The sequence below is a fragment of the Crotalus tigris genome, unplaced genomic scaffold (assembly GCF_016545835.1).
Source record: "Crotalus tigris isolate CLP2741 ecotype Arizona unplaced genomic scaffold, ASM1654583v1 scf7180000018652.200882, whole genome shotgun sequence".
Taxonomy (NCBI): Eukaryota; Metazoa; Chordata; class Lepidosauria; order Squamata; family Viperidae; genus Crotalus; species Crotalus tigris.
In genome coordinates, this window is record NW_024097126.1 from 126,626 (window position 1) to 145,872 (window position 19,247).

The following is a 19,247-nucleotide window of genomic DNA, read 5'->3' on the forward strand; positions in this document are numbered from 1 at the left end:
AGTTATCTTTCAGTGTCACCAATCTGCTCTAAAACAAAAAAGCAATAGTACCTGAAATATTGATGTATTAATGCTTTAAATGAACATCAGCTTTAAAGCTGGTGAAGAAAGAATGTTATTAAGTAACTTGGGGGATCCCCATTAAATTTAGCAAGTTGATGTTCCCAACATTACCTTAGAATTTATCAAGATTTTAAACACATGCTTTTTTAAGGGAAAAAAAACCCCTTGCCCTTAGCTTTTAATGTCTCCAATAGAATTTCAAAATAAATGAAATTTATTGGAATCCTGAAATTAGTTAAGCCTAAATATGTATCATATGACAAACATATATAATGGCATTCTGCTGCTTTAAATATACATAAACCACTTTTACAAAGTCAAGGGAAGTGAATGAAGATGAGTTGGCTGTGAGGATACATTTTAAGTTTTATTGGTGTGGTAAGGTTTAGATTTAATAGGAGCACTGACCCTTTCTAATCCAATTAAAATGCCCCATCCCAAAAGGCTTATCAAGCTGCCTGTTTTTTTTATGGCTCTTACCGTAGACATATTCCATTTGGCAGGTGATTTTATGGCATGGGGACATATGTTTGGGTAGTGTACATATACAATATAGTGAGAGAGCCAGTTTGGTGTAGTAGTTAAGGTACCAGGATAAAAACCAGGAGCATGAATCCTGCTTTAGAGTAACCTGGCTGGATGACCTTGGGCCAGTCACTTTCTCTCAACCCTAACAAGGAGTCAATGACTAACCATTTCTGAAATACCTTGCCAAGAAAACTGCATGAACTAGTCCAGGCAATTGCTCTGATTCATGAAATCCCAATCCATAATATTTGCAGGATTTTCTGTGCCATAGTAAACAATTTGCTTTTTGAGATTTGATCTTGGTTATCTTTTATATTTCTGTAGATATTATTATATTGCTTTCAAAGCACATGAGAACCCTTCTCCAAGCAAAGAAAACTGTATTGCTATTCTTCAAAAGGCCAAGTTAGACAAGTGGGCTCTTGGGAAAACAAAGGTAAGATAAATTCCATTCCAAATCTCTTGGAGCAGAAGATACAATCATAATGAAAGTCCTGTAATATTTAGCAGTGCTGGACAAGGTATTCAAACTAATGTTATTTTTAAAAACCATTCTTTACAAACTATGTCTAAAAGCTGATTATACTATACTTCTTGCAGTATAGTCCCTTCACTTAAAAGGCATGGGACATTGCTTTTCAAAAGATATGGACATATACCCTCATAAGAAAATGGAATTGTATATTGTGGTCCATTGGCATTCTTGAGGATATATCAGTCTTGAAGAATTTCCATCCCTTTTTATGTGAGAAATACTTGAGAAAAAATAGTCTTTCTGGGATGCTAACCCTTGAAATAAGGGACATTCTCAGATGCAATTAGCCATGTGACATAAGGGTCATTGCTATAAACAAGAGCCAATTGGTAGACCTGTTTATATCTCAGCAGAATTTAATGTCACATCTAAGAGTTCATTCAACCTGCTTGCTCTGGCATGGATGCTCCACCTATCCTGTGATGAAGACATGTCCTCATGACATCACCTCTATCTCATCATGAAATGGCTGCTAAGACAGTGTGGTCTTAAATGTTTTTGTGTAGAGTGATGTTTGCATCTGGTATTGATATAAAACATTCAATATTCTAATGAGAATATTTACGATCAAACAGTATATGTACATTTATTTTAAAGAGACATTTCTTTAAATTCATATTTTTACATGAATGTGAAAAACTGTGCATCAGGTGGCAGCATTTGTATGGTGAAGTTAAATGACTAAAAGAAAGGACAAAACTGAGATTTTGAAAAATAAATAAATCTTTAGACAGCTTTCTGAAAAATAAGGACTGTTCTTTATAATAAAGGACATGTGGTCACTATATCTAAGAGATGAAAATTCTATGTAGTCCAGCATCTCTTTTCCCAAGTACATTTGGGGAATCAATAAAGGAGAACAAATGGCACCAGGTGTTTCTCTTCTACCTGTGCCCAAGCAATGAATGTCCACGGATATGCTACCTTTGGACAATGAGCTCCATTTGACATTCATGACCAATATCCAGTAATAGTACAGTGCCACTTGTAAAAATGATTTAAGCCTGTGACTTTCCAGATTCCTTGAAGCTTAGGTAAGATGTTTCAAATAACCTTAAAGCATCCTGAAATAATTCCAGCCTATGGCTATTGCCTTCCCTATTTGAATTTCATGATTTTGTTTTGTTTTGTTTTGTTCTGAAGTGATATATGCTTACCTTGGATCTTCTGAGCATAAGTGTTGAATTCATTTCAATTTTTTGAAGCTTTGCAGTCTCTGCCCAAAGTATTGCATTATGTACTATGCTAGAGCCTGGGCAACAAATCAACCTATTATCACTTCATGCAAATGTCTATGCTACATCCTAAAGATATTTTTCCATGAAGAATTACCTCAGTGGCAATCTTGACTGACAAAATGGTTTTATATTCCACTTGCTTTCTGGATTGGGATCTAAATTTAGATTTGATATTGATTGATTTATTATGTGCCATCAAGCAACCACATAGATCACAGGTGTCAAACTTGATCGAGTCACGTGATGTATTATAATGTTTTTTGCCTTTACAGAGCTAGGGTGGGTGTGGCCTGCGTGTGACGCATCCAGCCCACAGCCTGCCATTTTGACACCCCTGACATAGATAGATTTTCTCCAAGACATCTATCTCTAACTTATTCTTTGAAGTTTCCCATTGCTGTAGTCATTGCCATTGTAACGGAGGCCTTGCTGCTGGTCATCCTCTTCTTTTTCTTTTCACCTTTCCCAGCATCACAGATTTTTTCAGAGAGTTAGGTCTTTGCATAATGTGTCCAAAGTAAAATAATTGGAGCATGGTCATTTGTTCCTCAGGGGAGAACTATGGGTTGATTGGTTCAATGATTCATCGGTTTGTTTTTTTGACTGTCCTCAGAATTCTTAAAGAATTCTTAAATTAGAGTCTTCTTTAATACCAAAGTTCAAAGGCATAAATACTGTTCCTATACTGCTTCTTTCAAGGCCAATTTTTGCTTCTATAAAGTGTCATAGGAAATACTGTGGCTTGCATTTTTGACCTTAGAAAGACTAAATAATAATAATTAATTCCACTACACACATGTGTGTGTGCGCACACACACACACACACACACACAAACACACAGAACATATTGGTCAATTCAAGGCATCTAACATAATCAATCCTTCTGTCTTCTATTTTCCCCATAACAACAACTGTGTGAGGTGGTTGGGCTGAAAGACAGTAACTGGCCCAAAGTCACCCAGCCATCTTTTATGCCTAAAGCAGGATTTGAAGTCACAGTCATCTGTTTCCTAGGCCAGCACTTTTACCATTACACCATGCTGACTCACATCCATTTCATCTTATGCATTTTGAGGACATGGGCACTAGGTTTGCCAAATCCAGTTCTGAGCTGAGCTAAGGAACAACATATTTTCCATTAGAAAGAACAGTTACTATTTTTTTTTTCAAAATGCTCCTCTAATGTTGCTTGGAAAGCTGCCACCATTTTGATAGATCAGACCAATCCTCCTCTTCTTATCACACTGTAGTACAGACCTATCTTTGTGAATTAATTTGGTCTACTGATCTATCAGATAATGTGATGTTGTTCTTTTGTTTCAGGTTTTCCTGAAATACTATCATGTTGAACAACTGAACTTATATCTGCGTGAAGTTATGGGCAGGGTGGTGATAATGCAGGCTTATACCAAAGGCTGGCTTGGAGCGAAAAGGTACAAAAAACTCAAACAGAAAAGAACCAACAGCGCTATTACCATTCAGTCAGGTAAATATTGTGGATTTTCTATATCACTGAGGATTCCAGAGTTTCAAACTGTTAAATTGCAAATAAAGTGTCTCTTTGTTTTTTTAATACAGGTAGTCCTCCATTTACAACCGGTCACTAAGCAACCAGTTGAAATTACAATGAACCCTGAAACAGTACTTACAGCCTGGATTTGAAGTTCCAATGGCCAATTTCCCTCCCCCTGCAATCATGTGACCACATTTTGGATGCCAAGCAACTGGCCCACATTTACGGCCATTTGCAGTGTCCTGTGGTCACATGAATACTGTGTCCAGTTCTGGCCGCCACAATACAGAAAAAGTTGTTGAGACCTGGAAAGTGTGCCAAGAGGAACAAAGATGATAAAGGGTCTGGTGGCTAAATTATATGACAAATGGCAGAGGGTTCTAGGTATGTCTAGCATATTGAAGAGAAGGATCAAAGGTGACAGGATACAGTAGCTGTCTTTCAGAACTTCAGGGGTTGTCACAAAAAAGAAAAAATATGTTTATTTTTTAGGACAACAGAGGGCAAGACAAAAAGTAAAGGGTGGAAGCTTGTCAAAGAGAGATGCAATCTAGAAGTAAGGAAAAAAATTAATCAATGGAATAGCCTTCTGGGGTTGTAGATGCTACATCACTGGAGGTTTTCAAAAACACACTGGACAACCATTTGACTGGGACAGTATAAGACCCTGTCTTGAGCAGGGGGTTGGACTAGAAGACCTCCAAGGTCCTTTCCAGCCCTATGATTCTATGATTCTATGAATACAATGTAAAGGTCGTGAAATTGAGTGTAGTTATATAATGACCCATTTAGCTATCATCCTGACTTACAACCATAATTGTGGGATCGATTGTGTTTGAATGTCAAGGACAACCTGTAGACTACAATCTACAACCTTTCTTCTGGAACTTTGGAAATGGATAGTAGGAGAGACAGGCATCCTTTCAGCCTGATGTTAGACCAGTTGGATAGATCTATAGGTCACCTGTTAGAAAGCCTGCTCATAAGCTTCCTGTTCAGTGCATGCATGTAATGTTTTTTCCTTGAGATAAATTGTTTGGAAACAAAACATTCATATTTGAATATATTTATGGTGCTAGAATGCTATAATCTTTGGGAACAAATGTTTATGAATATTTTTCATTCTGTCAACACTACATCTGATAGTAAGGGCAGTTCAGATAGACATAGGGCACTTTTATGGCTTATTGCAGATTCCTTGGGGCAGAAGTATAGTACAGAGTATCTAAATAGACTATTATGAGTAATGGTATCCATCTGTCTTATCCTTTGACCTCTTAATATATATTCCTGATATTGAAGTGGCTTGGCATTTGTAGGAAGATAGAGCTAGAAACCATTTAGCTGCTGCCTCTTATCTACTTCTTCAACAATTCAGCTTTATTGCTGCAATGTTTGATTTGTTCTAAATATACCGGTAGTTATATTCAGCAACTAATAACTACTCTTGCTTATTTCTCTGCTGGCAGGGCCAAGCCTAATGACAGAACATGCCATACAAAAAGTCCATAGTTACAGGGAAGGAGCTTCTGAGACAGATTCTGATCATTCAACAGGCTGCTCCACTGGGATAGTGCCTGGATGGGAAGGGGGTACAGATCAAATTATGGCACATTTCTCATTCTATAGCCTTTCCTTTAAGCCAGTATAATTCACAACACATGACTTTGTATTTTTAGCCTGGAGAGGATATGATACTCGTAGGAAGTTCAAGGATATAAGGAACAAAAGAATTGATGCTGCTATTCATATTCAAGCAGGTAATTAAAGCAATATTTTCACAGCTGACACCTATTTTACTGTGGGTGATTTCCCATGTCAGGGCTTGTGTCTGATAGGAATAATGTGCAGCCCAGACAAAAGGCTCTTAAGTTATGATCTGTTCAGACGACTGCTTTCACTCTAGTTGACAAGCAGTGGATTCAGACAGCCAAGGAAAGTGCTTAGTCTGACCACCATCTCCAGAGCCAGTTAATAATATAAAATCTATGTTTAATTGCACTGATGACCCAAAATGTTGTCCAGTACCAACATACTATAATGAATTCTGTTGTCGAATTGGAGGAATATGATAAATATTTAGAATACAGATAGTCCTCAACTTATAATCATTTGTTTAGTAACTGTTTGAAGTTACAGCAGAACTGAAAAAGGTGACTCACAACCAGTCCTTGCACTTATAACCATTGCCATATCCCCACAGTCACAAGATCAACATTTGGGTGTTTCACAATTGACATTGTTTTAGGATGGTTACAGCATCCTGGGATCATGTGATTGGCATTAGTGGTCTTCCTAGCTAGCTTTCAACATGCGAAATCAATGTGAGAAGCCGGATTCACTTTAATGTCTGCATTGATTCACTTAATTGCAAAACCCACATAACAACTGCTTTGTTTAGCAATAGAAATTTTGGGCCCAATTGTGGCATTAGTCCCAGACTACCTGTACTCTGTGCTGCATAGGATTCTCATTCTCTTATATGTTTTCTGCCATTAAAAAGAATAAAAACTGTAATGTAAAACTTAATGTAGATTTAATATAAATTTTAAAAGAAACAAAATGGAGCTGTGGTGCAATCTGGAATCCTTTGCATTATTGCCTTGTCCATGTGAATCTAACTAGGGCCAAAAGATCTGGGCAATAGAATTCTAGGCAATCATTAGAGAGTTTTCTGGATAGTTTCGCTGCTATTTAGTGATCATTCAGAGTTTTGCAGCCCAAACTGGATAGCCTTTCCCTCACAGTTCCAAAAGAAAATGTTGAAATTCAGTCTCCAGCCACCCAAAGCTTGGCGTCCATATTCTAGTGCTTCACCTCCATTCCATGCAGGCTATTCTGGAGCAAGAGTAATTTTTTTATGAATATTAATATGAACATAATTAAATCAGGAGAAGCCCACTGCTTTGTGACAGAATATGTGCTTTGCTTATAGAAAACAAGTCAGGCACCTTTTAATAAAAGAATAGAAGCGTTCATTTTTTAGGCTGAGCCATAACTTAATAGCAGCGCTGATGTTTTGCCTGCAGAAGATTTGTGGTTCAACCCCCAGAATGCCCAGTTAAAAGTAAGTAGTAATATGAGCTTTGTAAGTGTTTTAACTGAGATTCTGAGATTTGCCCATGAAAATGCAAATGATCTGGGCTATTATAGCCTGAGCTAATAAAAAGCAATTTCCTAATTTGAACTATTGGTATGAGAAAGAGAGCAGGCAACTTTGAACAGAGAAATGTTGCTTTGAACCTGGTGATAAAAAATGTCTGGAAGGATTAAATTAAGCATTAGCCAAATCGTAGGAGGTGATATGGGGGAAATCAACTTGGGAAATGGATGGAGAACCAAAATATGCTGAAGGAGGCAAAGTGCTTAATCCTTCCCCTCACAGTTGCCTTTGTACTCCAAAATGTCTGCCCAGCTGCTCTTATTTGCATAAGGAGGTTCAGTCTTTTTTCCTTTTGCGAGCAGTTGTTTGATACAGCAGGTGGAGGGAGTGAGATTAGGAAGAAATAAGAGGTTAGGAAAGGGTTAAGGGCTTTACTATTTTTTTCATCCTAAGGGCTTTACAGCCCTGTGCAGCCTTAAGCTGCTTGACTCCTGTGGGTAAACTGGCTAGAAACAAAGCCAGCTTCAGAAACCCCTTTTCTGAATTCAATTCCTTCCTCTACTTTGACTTCAGCGGTGGCCAGATGTTTAGATTGCATGTAATACAGCTACCAGCTGGTAGATTCCTCTGCTTCTTTACTCCTCCTATCCATGCCAGAAAAGCAAACACTAATCACTTTCTTTTTGTGGGTATATCTTCGATGACATGTCGTTTCCATTGATAGACCTTTTGTATGAACACTTTCTGATGACTCTAGAACCATTCTTCCTGTTGCTTTGGCTCAGAAGGAAAACTAAAAAAAAATCTGTCAGTTTCACTTGGTTACTTTTAATGTGTATTGGAAAAAGGTGGGGGAGCTTTTCTTCTTGATGGCTGGGACCCTTTGAGGACATCCTGTGTCAGAAACCCAAACTTGCACTGGGACAAGTGGTCGTATGATTCAGCCCTAAATTACTCCCTCTAGAATTTTTCTCTTTAAAAAGTTTTTTTTATAACCCTGTTCATGTCATATTTTGTCAAATTCTATTTCTAGAATATTTAAGTACTGCATTGTGCCTTTGTCCCTGAGGAGAAACCACAGTGGTATACAATATATACAAAGAAAAGTGACTACTGTTTTTGGAAGTCACTGGAAATTGCTCTAAGAAGTGAAGAGTGAACAGAAATTCTAAAGCAGCACTTCCAGGATTTGTAATAGAAGGCCTATGCTCTCCACCAGGCCCAGCCTGAAAAGACTTACATGTGGTGATTAAGAAAGGCTGCTCTCAGAGAAGACCTTTTTTTTTCATTTGAGTTAAATAGGAAACTCAAATTACCTAAGGAACTCAGTCAAATCATTGGTTATTCTAGTGTACCACTGTTAGTGGCTTTCCAGTGTTTCAGGAAGAATTTTTCTAGTCTTACTGGAGATGCCCAGGATTGAACTCAAACTGGTCTTCAAGAAAAGGATGTCTTCTACCACTGAACTATGACTCCCCCCCTCCCATGTATGCAATTTCTTTTTTCCTGTCTGGATCCCTATGCTAAGAATGATTCCAGACTGAATTAAGCTCATCACAGTAGAGGCTTGTTCACTGAATAAGCCCTTAGATGAGGGCTAGAAACCTAAAAAAAAATTCCAGTAGGAGCAACAGATGGTCCAATCATACCCAAAGTTGAGAGTGTACTGTCACATTGATTCATGCAGGTTTTAAAATGATGTTTTAATAAGGATTTTAGAGATTTGCACAAAATGATTTATGTATCAGAGGTATGTGTGATTTTATGTTTACACTCCTAGCAGTGCAATAAGTGCATTCCTTTTTTGGTTTTGTTTTAATATCAGAGAAACTTTCAATGTAGTTTTCCCTTTTTATCTTCTGTTTGTCTGGAAGAGCAGGCAAAAGATACTACAAGAAGAAGACACAGATAGTTTGAAGTTAGATGTCATAGCATCTGGGCATGTGTCTCCAAATGTGTCTTGATTGCATCTTGTTTTAACAGAGTGTCTCCTCCCATCAGTGCTTGATAAAGGAAACAGTAATTGATCCAATCTCAGCAAAAAGTCACATGAATTCTGAGAGCATGGCAGAGCCATAGTATAAGGCAGGGGTGTCAAACTGCCGGCCCACGGGCCGGACACGTCATCCAGAAGCCGCGCCCACCCCATTGCCGGCAATGGCAAAACCGTCCCAATATGTTGTGCGAAGTCACGTGACGTCGCGAGTTTGACATGTCTGGTATAAGGTATATATAGAATGTCTGGGGCAGTATCCCTTACAGTATAAATAAATGGAATATGTGGACTGCTGATGTATGTATACTTGCATCAGGACATAAGAATTCTAAAGACAAAGTTCTTTAAAAAGTATTTTTGGAGATTACTTTCTTATACAACTAATGAGATGCATTTGAAATTATTTCTTACCGTAATGTAAAATTGGCACACATGTACTCCAGTTTAGGACATTGATTTCTGTACAGGGAGATTAAACAAGAGGCCATAACATATAGACAGCATAAAGAAAGCATTAAATAGCTGCATATGAAATTCTATCAGTAATACTTTTATTCCAACCCATGTTATAAAGAGTTGTTTGTATTGCTTCTATGGGAGAATTCAAGTAGGGCATCAAATCCGTCTTCCTGAAAAAAGTCTGGTTGTACAGTGTCTATCATCCTATGCTTTTGAATCTCTCCACTAAAGTCTTTGTTCAAATGGTATTGGCCATTTTCAGAATTTTATTTCTCAAACAATACTGTATGTATCGCAATTGTTGTATTAACAATGTTTGATGCTATAGAAACCCTACCACCGAGCACTCATGAAAGACGCCTACAAAATATGATCAGCATTACAATAAAGCCTGAGGATGTTTGTTTCTTGGAAGAGTTTTGGTTTATTGCCAAAGCATTCAAAGAATCATCTAATGTAAAATAAGTTTCTTTAAAAAGAAGAAGTTTAAAAAGGGAGAAAGAAACCAGAGTGGGAGGAGAAAAGGTGGTCTTGAAAATTAGGAAGCCCTTGGCTTACATGTTTTTACACAGCTCACACTGAAATTTGTTTTCCTTTCATCTCTTTCCCAGTAAAAGCAGCAGTGAGGTTTATCCCTTTAGCTTCCTCAGAACTTCCTTTCAGAATTCCCAATCTATTACAGCACATTCACATACCAGAAACAAGATGCCTTTTCATGCTGTCAACCTTTTTCATCTGAAATGTAAATTAATTCTTGCCTTGACAGAGATCAAAGTAGGGGTATTAACCTTATTGGACCCTTTCTCCATCAGAATCTGTTCCAAAGACTGGGAGGCTGGTGCTGTAGGTGTCTGAGAGGAGAATGCAGCCTTCAGTGTTATCTATGGCCTACTTCCAGGCAGTCCTCTTGTCTACAAGTCACCATTTCAAAAGCAGTAGTTTCTTTTGTAAATGACCTTATCATTACTTTATACTGTGTGAAGGGAAGGGAGGGGGATGCTTTGCCTGAATAATTCTTCCAGGATTAGCCTGCTCATTTTAATTATTGGGCGGAGGAGGCTACATTCAGATTTCAGAATATTCTTTGAATGGTTTTGACAGCAAGAGATCGCGGGCCGGATAGAAAGTCTTGTTCAGGTTGTTTATTTTCCAGCAAGGCAGTCTTTAGAGATAGGCTGCATTTGCATTTTGAAAATAAATAGATTCTCAAATACACAAGTGGCTAGGCGAGCAGTTGAACAGACTCTGATAAAACGTGGAGGGAAAAAAGTAAATGTGTTCTAAGAAAAAAAGGCTTCAGTGTTAGCTGCCTTGGGGGCTCCACTGCAGAGTTGAAAGGTGGGATGGAAATATTTTAATAAATGTAGAAACCCAAAGTATGTGAGAAATAAGTTTATTGTTGAGTTGAGTTTGGAAAACTGATATTATAATTTGAAATTTAATTGGATTTTTTAAAGTTGTGAAATCAGATATGCCCCCAGGATAAATCATATGAATTCATCATTGCTTTAGCTTATGTACTGCTCAAATTTAGTGAAATATTTTTTCCTCTTTGTTAAAGCTAAGCAGTGGAAAAAATTCCTATTTCTCTTAAAATGAAAAAAAAAGAAGTTAAAAATAAACCTATACTCTATTTATTCTCTCCAGGTACCATATCATTATCGTGTCCCAATCTTTTTTTTTTTTTAAGTGCAGCTCATAGTAGCAAAAATATTGTTCTCTTTAGTTCAAAATTCTAATCAGGAAGATAAAGTCATCCAAATGCTTAATTCTCTTTGTTTCTCATCCCTAGTTGTTGCAATAATACTTTTACATTTTATATAGTACCAACCAACAAAGTGATAACTAAGAACCTGAAGTCAATGATAATCTCCCCCCCCCCATTATCTACACTTCTATAGGATTCCCATCTTGGTGTCTTCCAGATGTGTTAAATTAGCTGACAATTGTTCTGTTGACTATGAGATCTACAAACTACAAAGTTGCTTTACAATTTTTATAACTTTATGAGTTTCTATATCCATTTAAAGAATTTGAGAAATCTTTTAAGAGAGTTGAAAATACCCCAGCTCAGTTCATAAGGCAGTTTTTAAAATCTTTTATATTATTTTTAAGAATATTGATAGATTTTCCTAAAGCATTATATATTTGGCTTAGCTTTTTAAAACACATTAATGGTCTGTTGATTTTAGTTATGTTATTATTTCCAAAGATTTGATTCCTTCCCTTCATTTTTTAAAAAAACTTCTCTTTGATCAAATAATCTTTGAGGCATCTTATAAAAACTACAATAATAAAAGGATAAAATAGAAAGAAAAGAAGGCAAGTGATAGTAGCATAATAAGAGATGCAACTCTGCTTTATTAAAAGTTTTAACAAATGACATAAGTTTTACCTATTGCCTACAAATAGCTAACATTTTTATCACACGAATTAGTTTAGGGATTATGTTCCATTGTTAGAATGCAGCATCAGAAAAACAGGGTTTCTGTTGACTATTTGATATATGCTGGAGGGTGCCAAGAAGGCAGTTCTTATTCTCTAGTCACAATCTCAAAAACAGGATTTTAAATAGTCATCCAGAAATAAACTGTCAAGAACCCTTACTGTCTGAAGAAAATATGCATTAGAAGGAAATCAAGGCTGCCCCACTCAGAAATTGATCCTTAGGGCCTCTTGGAGTTGCCATCATCATTGCTTCCCATAAAGATGTGGGCCTGACCCCTTCAAATAAGAGTGCCCATGGTAGGAGATCAGAAAAATCAAGATAGTGACCACAATCATGAATTTGAAGCCCATCCCTTTTTTATGTGCAGTGCAATATCATTTTCACAAGACTTTGCCAACCCAGGGACTCTCAGTGCATAATTCTCTATTTATTCATTAAAGTTCCTGCTGTTTTATTTACCTTTCTCTATTAACTCCCTTCCCAATGTTGCATCATATAGATACTGAATAAGCATTCCCTCTACTTCTTCCGGCAAGTTATTAATAAAAATGAAAAATAAAGGACCCTGGACTAAATTTCGTTGCATACCACTAATGAGCAATAAATATATAATTTTTGAAATAGTTATGTATCCACTTAATTGTCATGTCATCTAGCCCCATGCTTAATTAGAAATTAGAAAGTCATGAAGTACTTTGTCATATCAAAATATAATATATATTCCATCATCTATTAAAGAAGTTAACTTGTCTTTTTAAAAAGGAGTAAGATTAGTCTCTATCAAGTCAGATGAATCCATGCTGATTTTTGGTAATTTTTACTCCATTGTTTTCAAAGTACGTAAAGACATTTTATTATTGTCTCTGAAATATCAACATAAAACTGGCTAGCCTATTTTATATCTCTTTGTTGAAGGGAATAAAGGAAAGCATTTTAGTTGTTCAGTCATCTTTTACCTACGGTATTTGTTCTTTCCAAAAATGATGTGTCTATATTACCTGGCCTATAGCTCAGTGGAACATTGTTTACTGCAAGGCAGAATGGGAAGATAAATGGCCCATTTGTTTCTATCAAATTTGAGCCACATTTTGTACAGCTGCTTTCAAAGACACAAGAACGTTGGAATAAACTCTGTATCAATGTTTAGGAACTGTGTTACTGTGGGGTCCTTGGTGCTCTCTGAGCTTGGTTGTTTTCTTGCAGACATTTCATCACACTGATGATTTTACCTAGTTTGGTAATGAAATGTCTGCAAAAAAACAACCAAGTCCAGAGAGCACCTAGGACCCCACAGTTCAACCCTGAGCTACACATATTCTTTTCTATGGGATCTGTGCTACAGTTTCCTTTTTTATGAGAAAGCTGTTCCTCAGCTAGAATTCAGTTTTGTGTCTGCTAATGCTTGTATGAGACTCTGCTGATTAAAATTTTGACTAAAGCTAGTTTTCTGGAAGAATCCTCAACCAAGTTAATTCTCACTGATAACTTAGTTTCTTCTTGAAAGAAGGGCCTAGTCTCAAATCTGAGTCAATGGAGCTCAATTCTTGACATATTGGGGCATGAAATTGTTTTATTTTATTATTTTATTTATTTTATTTTACTTTATTTCTTATTTTATGGTCCCTTTAAGTTACTTTTGACTCCTAGTGAGTGACTGGACAAGCCCGTGAAGTTTTCTTGACAAGGTGTTTTTGGAAGTGGTTTGTTCTTGCCTTTTTCCTAAGGCTTGAGAATAAGTGAGCGGCCCAAGGTCACCCAACTTGCTTCGTGTCTGAGGCTGGAACTCACCGTCTCCTGGTTTCTAGCTTGATGCCTTAACCACTACACCAAACTGGCTCTCCAATCAATATTAGCGAAATATTTTGAAAACACATTACATAGGAATTACTTTGCATCTGTATGAACACTAATAAAGATAAAAACCTTCCTGCAAAGAATCTTTGATGCCCAGGCATGTGAGGCTGAAGGTTTGTTCTCTGAACATTTCATTACCAGGTTGATTTCTGAACTTTTCATTACCAGGCTAGGTAACATCTTCAGTGGTGTTTAAGAGATGGCAGTGTCAAGTGACACACCCACACCTGAAGCTCTTATAAACAGAAGGACATTGACACTGGCATCCCCTAAACTTGTAGGGGACCTAATGGTCTCAGGATGCTTTGGAGTGGAATTGTCATTTATTTCCACAATTCCTTCAGCTCTATGGACAAGGGATTGTAGATGCTAAAGCTAAAAACCTCTGGTGAGCAGAAAGTTGGTTACTCCTATTCTATGTTTCTACAACTCCTGAAATATGAGTGATTGGAATTAGAGGTCATATCAGTGACTATTCTTAGCTCCAACATCACCTGCTAAAGCAGTGGTTCTCAATCTTTTTAATGCCGCGACCCCAACCAGTCGTAAGTCGAGGACTACCCAACCGGTCGTAAGTCGAGGACTTTCCCTGCCCGGGAGCGCCGCGCATGCGTGGCGTGGTGCCGCCCCCTGTGCCAGCCGATTAGACTCTATTCAAGAGAGTCTAATGTGCCAGCCAATTAGACTCTATTCAAGAGAGTCTATTCTATTGGCTTTCAAAAGCCAATAGAATAAAAGGGAGTAGCACAGTTGAGGAAAAGGGGGAAAAAATGGCGGACTGCGTTGTTTGGTGACCCCCGTGAAATGGTCACTCGACCCCAAATGGGGTCCCGACCCACAGGTTGAGAACCGCTGTGCTAAAGTGAAGCAGTGAAACACTTCATTACTTCTTAGGCTGGCTGTTTTAATAACTATTTTAAATATATATTTAATATCGTTGATGATACTATGTTTTTCTGCTGATACTTTGTGCTTTATAATATAGAGAGATAAGCGCTTAATTACTCAGTATTTAAATTCATGAATTTTCTAGAATTCTTTGAAGAAAAGGAAGGATGACAGTGTATTAAAATAAATAAAATAAAAATATTTGCCAAGCAGATGCTTAGGGTGAGTATCTTGTTAATACTCAAAATAAATGGTGATTCAGTTTTCTCCACAAAAATAGCTTGCTGACAAAATCTATCTGTAGCTATTCTCAGATCAGACCTTTGGCAATGCCATTCTTTGTAATGGTCAGTAAACTTTGTAAGATGCTGCAGAACTGAAACAAATCTGAATTTCTTTCTTTCTAGAGGTTGAACAAAGAGTATTTTGTATGTTGCAAAATATCAGATAATGCTGCTTCATTTTTAATCTTAGTTTTTGCTAATGCTTGTTTAGCTTTCAGAGGATATTTAACACGCAAAAATTATAGAAGATGGAAGAACAGCATTGACTATCAAACAGATGTGGAATCAGTGGGTTTTGTTTCCAATCTCAAATATGAAGAAAATGGGTAAGTTTTAATTATTCTGTTCAAAAAAAGAAAATACATAGAGGGAGATACTTTTTTCACTAAATCCTAGTTATGTTGTTGGCAAGACAACTCAGAGTAGGTCTTGAGCAACTATTCATCATCAGGAGCTACAATTAGATATTGTTTTTGAAAGATGTGTCTGTTCATGCAAATTTGTGAATATGATTTGTAGCATTCACATGTCAAGGGCTTAGTTTTATAGTTTTGATAATTAATCAATCTATATGTAATCTTTATTATAATCACTGTCCAGTCGAAACTAAGTATATATTGTAATAAAGCAAACAAAACAATAATAAAAGCCATGTTAGCAGGATCCCATTAAAGCTCAGGATTTAAATCACTAAAGATCACTAACCTGGTTCCTGAAATGCCATTTGGTGGATTCAACAAACCATAGCACAAAATTTACCAGCTTTAAGAGTAACAGCTATATGTGTTCTATCAATTAAAAAGAAGTGTAAATATATCCAATCTTCCTGATCTATTAGTTAAAAATGGAATATGAGAAGCAGAAAGAACTTCATTGAAAATAGCCATATGTAGAATATGACCCACAGACTCCACCTCACTGGAGCCAAAGGGTAGCTCTGGTCTCCCATAGGAATGTTATGAAGGTTATCCTTCAAGACTGCCAGAGGCAAAACATTAAGGCAATGTGCTCTAGCTTCTCATTAGATGGTATAATCCTTTCTCCTTGAGAAAAGTTATGTGTAAGTAGCTTGCTATCAGCCTTTTATTCCATGAAAATTGGAGAATGTAAAAATTCTTCTTTAGCACTCTATCAAATGTTTCCTCCAAAGCCAGAGCTTGAAATCTTTCCTTAATTTACAGTTACACGTCTTAAAAGATGAAAAAAAAAAAACATTTTTACCAAATGGTATCTTCAGGCAAACTGTTTCTAAGCTGCTTCTCATGTGAATCATTCCAATCTCACCATTCTCTGGGCCAGACTGTATATTCTAATGATACTCTATAGCGCTCAGTTGGGCCAAGACACATGACAAGCAGGATATAAATTATGACCTCTGCCTAGAGCTGCTACTGTACCATGGAAATTAATCTTTCCATTAGAGAATGCAGCTTTTAAATGGTCCCCCCAAAACTTGGTTTTTAGTCTCTCTTTTCTCATTTTCAATACACCGAATGTCTGCCTAGATCATATATTTTTTTCTGGCTGCTTTTTTAAACCATATAGAACAGTAGGAAATTTCATATTATGCATTTGCCTCTAACCCTGGACAGAATGCAGTGAGGTGTTTCCATAAGTAGAAGCAATTTCTGCTCAATGAACAGGGGGTAGTTAATTCTCCCTGCCCCCCTTTTCCCAGGGTACCTTCAAAATTTATTCCAGAGAGTGGATCTTCAGCATGTGCAATGAGGAACAGTAATGTTCCAATGTCTGAAAAAGATATGGCACAAATTTCTTGTCAGACAAATAACACAACAGTAGGTTCTCCCATTTTCCTCAAACCCCACCCCCAGTTTTTTTCTGGCCAATATAAAACCCATCTACAGAAACACTTTTTCCTGTAAAAAGTTTTGAAATATTTGTATTTGCCCATTGCTATCCCATACATGGCAATATTAAATATGAGTCTAAATTGATTTAGGCTTATTCATTGGCAAGAGGGAAGTAGGACTATAGCCTTTCTAAGCATAATTAAATAATATGAGCAGAAGCAGAAAATACAGATTATATTTGCAACTTTTTGTCAGCATCTGAAAGACAACAAACATTGCTTCACCTCCATCTTCTCCCACTTTTGCCCAGCGAGGTACACTATATTAACAAAATATTATATTGTGTGGCATGCCTCTGACATTTACCAAAGAGAGCTAGGCTTATGCACAAATCTGTCTCTTAGCCATCTTTGAGGCAAATAATAAACGTCTGAACTTCTAGGTGCAAAGGGAATCGTCTGCCCTAAATTGTAGTAGAACATAATTAGCAAATTCAGTTTAACAGTGTCACGTTACCTTTGCCCTTGAGTGTCTGCAAAAAGATTGCAGTTTCAGTCACAGGAGGAAATTTGATTAAATTGAGCATCAAAGGGGCATGTGCAGATGAAGCGCCCCCCCCCCCCGTAGAAAACTAAACTGTCTGAAAGGAACAGCATGAAGCTGTCAGTTCACTGGGACTCAGAATGTTTTGAAACAGGAAATTTGTAAGAGTTAGTGATACGGATTGGCAGCTATTTGAGCTTTATTTTAGGACCTTGGAGTGGTTCCTGAAAACCTCCAAACGTTATAACCAAATTGTAATTTTCCTGAGCCAAAATGGGGTATTTTATTAAAAACATGCTTGGAAAATAATCCAGTAACTTTATTGAAAATAACAGTAAATCCAGTCAAAACTCCTGGCGTTATTCATTTGTTTTTGGAGAACTGACTGTCAGACTTCCCTCTTTGCAGTCTAAATTGATTTAAGCCAAGGAACAAAATGGGAAGAATCCTGGTGAATAGCAGGATTAGAAGGTAGGATTGCCACACAAGAATTCTAGCAAATTCTAGCAAATACTGTACTTTCAGATGAGAAATGTATAGGTAGTTTCCAGAACTCTCTTCCATTTCCTTGTATGTGTGTGTGTTGTTGTATTTCTGTGCAGTGGTAGGGAGGTTCTTGCATTTTGCATAAAGGCAAGGCAATTTATATTTATCCATTGTTTTGGTATCTGCTATTCCTTTTATTAGTATGAGAAATATCTCTTACAGATGTTACCATGATATTGGTGCTTTACTCTCCATTAATTTGCCCAATCCCTTTAAAACCTGTCCAGATTGTTCTTCTATGTGTAAGCAACTTCATCCAATAGCTATTTATTGAGGGATCTCTAATCTTTTTATAATCATGAATATGCTCGTCATGAAATTGTCTCTGGGATATATGCTTTGCTTGGCAGCACGTTAGTCTCCTGTTTATTATTTTAAAAATAAAAATAAGTGAGAAGCAGACATTTTGACAATCATATTATTAGTACTTGGAAACCCGAGAACTATGAACAAGTCATTCCTTTTATATCTCCCACAACCGAGCTTCATGACTTAACTTCAGATTCAAGTTTAATTAAAGAGAAAATAATTTTTCTATTTACTCTCTCTGTACCAGGCATAATTTTGCACCCTTCTGTATTTCTCCTCTTCCCCCCTTGCCAATTTTTCTAACTTGGAAACCCTAAATATTGTCAATATTTAGCAATAGCAATAGGTCTTAGACCTATATACTACTTCATAGTGTTTCACAATACTCTCTGAGCAGTTTACAGAGTCAGCATATTGCCCCCAACAATCCTCATTTTACCGACCTTGAAATGATGAAAAACTGAGTCAACTTTGAGTCCCGTCAGGATCGAACTCTCAGCTGTGTGCAATTTGCCTGCAATACTGCATTCTAACCACTGTGCCACTAGAGGCCCTTTTTGTTAATGATTACACCTTTAGATTATACTTTTAGATTACCTATTCAGAAATTTTCTGAATGGTGTAGAGGAAAAGTTAAAATAGTGAAATCATGAATTATTATTGGTGCACTAGAACTAAAACAAGAAGCAAGAAAGACCACAGCACAGCATATATACTTCATGTAAAACCACCAGCAAAATTAAATAGTGTAAAGTTTCTGAAATAACTAAAATGCCAGGAAATAAAAAGTTCTTTCCCCTGGCATTGAAAAAAGTTTAAAAGAAGGATCTGGCATCCTTCTTTGGGTATGATATTCTCCAAGAGGAGGCACCACAAATGAAAGAATTACAGCTTTTTTAGTCACCTCCTACCTTGTTATGTGAGGGAAGATCAATAAATAAAGCTTCATTTTCCATTTTATTATTGTATTAATAGTACTGCTTGTTGTGGCTTTTCAATTTGTGTTATATTTGTTAACAATATGGTCAGTATACGCATACAGTCTGATAAAATTTACATCTCTTACAACTAATCAGACAACATTTTGGAGCTTCTATCCCAAATCATACACAGTAAATAAGTTATTA

At 36.8% G+C, this 19,247-nt stretch overlaps 1 protein-coding gene across 1 annotated transcript in view; it reads left to right on the top strand.

Moving 5' to 3' along the window:
- MYO3B (myosin IIIB) overlaps nucleotides 1-19,247 on the top strand; it is a 176,315-nt gene that overhangs the window by 107,543 nt on the left and 49,525 nt on the right. Inside the window, exons 20-23 of the mRNA XM_039355285.1 lie at nucleotides 916-1,027; nucleotides 3,689-3,851; nucleotides 5,558-5,638; nucleotides 15,123-15,237. Of these exons, the coding sequence (XP_039211219.1) occupies nucleotides 916-1,027; nucleotides 3,689-3,851; nucleotides 5,558-5,638; nucleotides 15,123-15,237 (471 nt within the window). The remainder of the gene's footprint in view (nucleotides 1-915; nucleotides 1,028-3,688; nucleotides 3,852-5,557; nucleotides 5,639-15,122; nucleotides 15,238-19,247) is intronic.